Source organism: Electrophorus electricus, chromosome 14 (genome assembly GCF_013358815.1).
Source record: "Electrophorus electricus isolate fEleEle1 chromosome 14, fEleEle1.pri, whole genome shotgun sequence".
NCBI classification, from domain to species: Eukaryota; Metazoa; Chordata; class Actinopteri; order Gymnotiformes; family Gymnotidae; genus Electrophorus; species Electrophorus electricus.
The window spans coordinates 3241540-3247857 of NC_049548.1; the positions used below are offsets into that span (position 1 = coordinate 3241540).

The 6318-nt window shown below is 37.0% G+C and overlaps 1 protein-coding gene across 1 annotated transcript; it reads right to left on the bottom strand.

Annotated features, from left to right (window-relative positions):
- Positions 1 to 63: 63 nt before the first annotated feature.
- atpaf2 (ATP synthase mitochondrial F1 complex assembly factor 2) lies at positions 64 to 2837 on the bottom strand. The gene is made up of 8 exons (XM_027032018.2): positions 2391 to 2837; positions 2234 to 2278; positions 1962 to 2110; positions 1778 to 1875; positions 1482 to 1562; positions 1286 to 1398; positions 895 to 1010; positions 64 to 557 (listed from the first exon to the last, which is right to left on the bottom strand). Exons 1-8 carry the CDS (start codon positions 2515 to 2517, stop codon positions 420 to 422), a joined length of 867 nt encoding a protein of 288 aa, XP_026887819.2. The 5' UTR covers positions 2518 to 2837; the 3' UTR covers positions 64 to 419.
- Between the last annotated feature and the right edge of the window lie 3481 nt (positions 2838 to 6318).

Here is a 6318-nt window from a genome sequence, read left to right on the forward strand (position 1 = left end):
TCGGTTAATGAAAAAGCAGCAGCTGGCTGATTTATATGACAAACACTTTTAGTAGTCCGTTAGCCACGGGCATTGTATATTTAATGTTACACAAAAATGGGATAACAGAATTCACAATGACAACATTGAAATGAATTGCAGCTAAAACAGAAAAGAGGAAGTGCATTGGCTAACATTTTCTAGGTCAGATGTGTTTGTGTAAGCAGATTACTCACATCATAATCAGAGATAATGTCGTGACTTAAGTTATAGACCACTTAAGCAGTTCCAGAAATATTCTAAATGTAGGCTCCAAAATGAGTGATTTCATATGTCTGTATTACCGCAAACAGACTTTAAATGCAGGTGTCCAGGTCATGTTTTTCCTTGTCTGCTTTTATTATTCTGCATTTGACTTTAGCAGATGGCCACTGGTGCGTTTAGTCCTGCATGAGTTTCTTCTTCACCATGGAACTCTCAGAGGACAGATGCACAAACAGGGCACCTGCTGCTGTTCGGGACCGCATCTCGTACATGTCATAGTCATGAGCCCATTCAACGTTTCCCCAGCGCTGGATCTACAACAGAACAGACACACGGGTCACTGATAGGAGCAGCATGGACAGGCCAACAGTTTTGCAAGAGAGCACACCACTATGATCTTAAATGGACATTCCACTCAGACTGGAACAAAGAAAACTAGGTCAACAGAAAACAGAAAAGTGATGCCTCCCCAAATGATGAAAGATGCCTCAATATGCACCATGCTTGCATCTTTACGACCACAGCATATGTCGACTACATTGCCATATGATTACTTCAGTTGGGTCATTTAAATGTTTACTTTCATGGATCATAATTATTTAGAATGCTCATTATAAAGTGCACTGATGAATACCAACTAATTGCTCATACCTGGTATTCCTCCTCCAGTTGGGAGAGAAGAACTGCATGCTCCACAGTCAGATGTCTGTCAATCAAGCCAAAGGAGAGGACCAATGACTTTAGCTGGGTGATCACGTACTCCAGTCCTGCAGAAAGGTTTAAATATTCAGTGTATTGTTCAAATATATATATTTTTAAAAACAAACAAAATTCAGATAAAAGTATAATTCCTAGTTTGTAGGGATTTAGTAAAAAATCATAATGTGTTCTAATATTGGTTTGCCAGTGAGTTTACTTGATAAATTAATATATGAACCTAACTGGCATTACTGTTCATGAGTATAAAATACATCAGTATTCTGTCTTCAAAAACAAAAAACATCTCACAATGAATGACAAAAGTTAACATGTCACTCTATACCTGTCAAAGACCAGAAGTTATAAGAATTTAGGTGTTGGTAAAATGTTTCCTTAGTCTCCTCTGGGATTTTGGGGCCCATTATACTAGAGGATGAGCCGATGACAACATTGTACCTACAAATATAAATACTGATTAGCCATGATGAGTACAATCACACATACAGATGGACTTTTAATAACAAAGAGAAAAGTTTTACCTTTTTTCAATCCAGTCCATGACAGGGTCCCATTCATTTTTCTGAAGTTCTACAAGTCCTGGAGGTTCTTCTACTCTGTAGCTTTAGGAACACAGAGGTCTGATAACATTTGTCTCAAATGTCGTCTTCTGGCAAATGAATCACACTGTCATGGTAACAACTTGGCTGTCATTGAGTGCAAACTGACTGCTTACAGTTTTTTTGGTTGTTGTTGTTGGCCTTATTTACAGTATAATAAGAAAAGATCCACTGCAGGCTTTACAGTTTTTTTTCCATCAAAATGCTGTTCGCCTTACCAAATGGTGTCTGTGTCTAGATACTTTAGGGCAGCAGAGATCATCTGGTCCTTGCTACGCTGCGTTGGATTATCAAGGGCAGTGTAACACAGAGTGGTCTAGAAGAAGAACAAAACAGATAACCCCACAACTGTCTCTGTTATCCAGAGTCTATTAATTTCCACCTTTGTTCATATCATCCCACCAGATGCATAGTGTAGAACTTAAGTGTGTCCTTCTGAGCATCCCATTCTGTAGCAACAGCGATGGCAAGGGCCTCGTTTGGCAGAGTGAAGAGTTTGCCCCCAGGGGTCCTCAGCTTTCGCTTATCAAGGTTAATTTCAAAACGGCCGTCTGTAAATGAAAGCAGTGAACATTGTTCAAGGCACATAAGACCTAAGGGAGTTCCTACCTGACAAAACACTAGATCCTTGTCTACAAACCTAATTAAAAAGGCAAGAGTTAATAAATACTTACCTTCACCTTGAGAGATAGTCACATCCTCATAAAATTTCTTACGCTCTGCGGAAGGCAATGTTGCTAAGATTTTAGGACCGTACAAATTGAGATGCTGTAATAAAAGCAATACTTAGTAAATAAGAAATCAAAAGCCAATGTATTATGTTCATCATACCTTGTGCAGCGCTGCCGTATTTTGCTCTTTGCACGTGTGTTGATGAGCCAGAAGTCTCTATCTGACGGCCAGCAAGGCTTAAAAAAGCCCGACTAAAATGCCGATATTTGCACAAGTTGTGTAACATTGCGAATCTGAATGTGCCCCAAATTAGCAGAATGCAAAACAAATGTACATTAGCTAGCTAATCTAAGTTAGTGCAACAATTAATGAGTTAAATGCTAGCTAGGTTAGCTAGCTAATAATTAGAAGCCAAAAGGCAACGGGGAAATCAAACAAGCTAGCTAACAGCTAGTTACATTATTCCCGAGTGAGTGAGATATGTTTAGTTTCTTTAACACAACAGCGTTTATAAATGACACTGAAACCTGAAATATAATTACGTCCTAGAGAAAATTTTGCCGTTCATATCACATAACCTGACCTTTTTTCTCATTCATTCGTGAATCTAGAAACTCTATTTGGTAACCAATCTTTCAAAATAATAGTCCCTTCGTGGTTAAATTTTAAAATAATTGATATAGTGCCACCAGGGGGCAGCAAATTCCATGAGTCCTACGGTCTTGTCTAATGTCATGCGGTCGCTCTCGCCTATTCTAATGTCTTTAGCTGTAGAACGGATGTATTAGCATGTAAGAACATTACTAACTTTCCTACTAGCACACCTTAGAAAACGGTGTTTCCTAACACACACAAAAAAAGAAAAGAAAATACTGTCAGTGATAAATCATACTAAATCTAAACAAAGGCTTCTCATGTATTATTTATAAGTTCTGATGTCAGAAGAGAGCTGATTAATAGGTACATGAACTTTTGACCCTGTTTTTACAGTTATGAGAAGAAGCTTTGGAATTACTTGCATTTTGGCAAAAACAGCCTATAAAATGTAATCTGACAATCTTCTAAGTATAATAATAATAAAATACCAAAGCATTCATATATACAAACAATACAATGAGAAATGTACAGTGCTATATCTTAATTGAACAAATGTCAAGAAGATTACACACACACACACACACACACACACACACACACACACACACATACATATATATATATATATATATATATATATATATATATATATATATATATATATATATATATATATATATATATATATATATATATAAAACATTATTGATACAAATAACTCTCTTTTCTCAAGTATCTTTTTACAGACTTGCGATCAATGTTAATGAATCTTCTTCATGTTAACATTCACCCAACATAACTTTATCACATCTCAGTTCAGAACCAACGGTGATATAGTACCTTACCAGAGCAATTAAAAATTGAAGTTGTTATAATCTGTAGGGTCAATCTTTATTGTTTTCTGACAGTAGAACATTGTTAAGAAAGTTTACGTTTTCAGAACAGCAAAGAGAGAATCCCATTTACATTCAGAGACGTTATATTTAGATAATAATGACAGTAAAATAACACTGTATAATGAATAGTCTATTTAGTAGGAATTTGCCTCATGGTTTATATGTTAAATTAATACTTAATTAAAGCTCAGTTTGTGACTGAAGTCTCAGCCTGTGTCTTCTTCACAATGGTTCTTTATGTGCCAGCTCTCCTTCTGGAACTTTCCTCATAAACCCAGATTCATTTCAAATTGCTTTCTTTTTTGCAGTGTGGACAGTCATACTGAAATGAAGCCAGCTCCTTTCAACAGGTGGCTGTTGACTGGTATGAGCAGCGGATTCCACAACACCCAAGGACATCAAACTTGCCCATATAACGGCTGTTAAGCACGCTAAAACTGGGGATAACATGCCACACCACTGACAGACACAGCACAAGTTTTTTCTAAATCTTTCTCTAAGATTCCTATAAGATTTTTTTATGCGGTTAGGATGGTAAGGACTAAAATAATAAGGAAAGTGAGTGTGTAGCTGGCTTTAGTTAAAAACTACAAACTGTGATATTTCTGATTTCTTATTTCTGGTAATACATTTTTTATACATTAATTTGTTTAATAGTTTGAGTGCAGTCTCAATTTGGACACATTTTATGAGCACTACCTATTGTGTATAATTACAAATATAGAAATAAAGGCCATTGAAATTACCTAAAAAGACACACCTACTGTATGTTACTGTTTACTAGATAGCAAGAAAGATTATTGAATAGAAATCCTTGTTACTTGTAAAGCAATAATACAAGTCAAATGATTCATAAGTAGGAAATGTGGATTACTGTTTAGTAGACAGTAGGAAGAGGTTTCTGGTAGAAGCAATCTGTCCTTCCTTTTGGTTTTATAATGTGATGTAATAAGGTGTTTCTTTCCTTCTTCTAAGGCTGTTCCTGATTCACCTTCCTGCTTGTTTTTTGTGGTTGTGTGCCAATGTTATATGCAATACATCCTGGTATTACTTGTGAACAAACTCACCTTTTAATTATCAGTTGCGTGAGCTGAAGGGGATATTGATACCTCAATTAGCTCTCTTATTTCAAGTAAAAATCTTAATTCTCATGTCTCAATCAGCAACATTAAGTATATTATGCAACATTTTCAGAAAAGAAACCAGACAGGTCAGTGCCTAGTTTTCCGTGTAGCAGGGTGGTGAAAAGTTGGTGCATAGCATTTCATAACTGGAATTTACTGGAATGCCATAACTGGAAGAAAGCCAGTGGGTGAATCATCAGTTCCCATAACCAATAGGTGCAGTTCAACTTGTGTGTCAAGTAATCTGAGGAAAGTTAGAATTTTAACAGGCTTGTGCACTAAAAACCGATTATGAGCACAATAAAGTTAAAGCATTCTGCAAAGGCATGCATGGCATTATCACCAAAGCTCCATCATTACTGTACCAGGGACCCGGAACTCTGAAGTGCTTCCAGACCACTCAGCACATTCGTCTGAAACAGGTGCCCATGTGACATGCACAATACGGCCAGGCGCACAGTCAGATTGAATCTATTCTCAGTTCTTTTTATGATTTATGTCCCATTAAAACAAATCCCAGACCAGAACATTAAAAAATGTTCTGTGTGCTTTTTTAAATCCAACACATCTTACAATTATTATTGAGTACAGCTCAAGCAATTCAGGGTTAAGGGCCTTGATCATAGGTCCACCAGTGCCAACTTGGAAGAGGTGGGACTTGAACCAGCAAACTTCTGTTCACAAATTGAGTACCTTAACCACTGTTCTACCACTGCATACACACCACATGTAGCTGCACAGGAGTTAGATGGATGGTACAGAGAGATGCATAACTGGCTCTTTGATGAAAAATTGCAGATTTTAAAACAAAAGAAGGTGATACAGAGTGAACCCCTAACCCTAGACAAGGAACAGTGTCTTAGGGAGTAGTGTGCCAACAGTATGACAAAATGGTTCAGCACAATAGTGAACAAGCCTTCGAAATGCTAAAGAATTTGACCAAGCAAAATACAGCAGCTTCTTTCATAGTTGCTTTTCTGCAAAGATTCTGGCATTTTTATTCACTTGCTGCCTTATGATTCATACATGGGCTAAAATGAGCTTAAACCTGTGGTTCAGTTAAGATGTGTTCAAAAATAATTGTTACATCTATATACTTAGCATTCTACACACAAGAGATACTTAAACATATACCCCATTTCAACATCATGGGTGCTTTTAAAAATCTTACTGTTATGCTGTGACATCAGGGAGCTGGCTCTTTGGTGTGGTGATTAGGGCACATGTTTAACACCAGTTAGACCCAGGTATGGTCAGTGCCTTCTGCTTCATTATAACCACAGTTGTGGATGATCGTCTACAAAAAGATGAAGACAGTCCCATTAACCATAGCAATTACTAATCACAAAAAGATATGGAGAGCCAGTAACATCAGCTCCCTGACAAAGAAGAGACTGTAAAAAGCCTTCATGCTGGAACTTTCCTTAGAAATAATCACTTTTATTTTGTTCTGTTTGGTTCCTGCTACAG

Coding starts and splice junctions, on each gene's coding strand:
- atpaf2 (XM_027032018.2), bottom strand. CDS start 2,517: ATGTTACACAACTTGTGCAAATATCGGCATTTTAGTCGGGCTTTTTTA. Junction 1,876..1,961: donor AGTTCTACACTATGCATCTG/GTGGGATGATAT, acceptor TTCTTCTTCTAG/ACCACTCTGTGTTACACTGC. Junction 1,011..1,285: donor TAACTTCTGGTCTTTGACAG/GTATAGAGTGAC, acceptor ACCTTTCTGCAG/GACTGGAGTACGTGATCACC.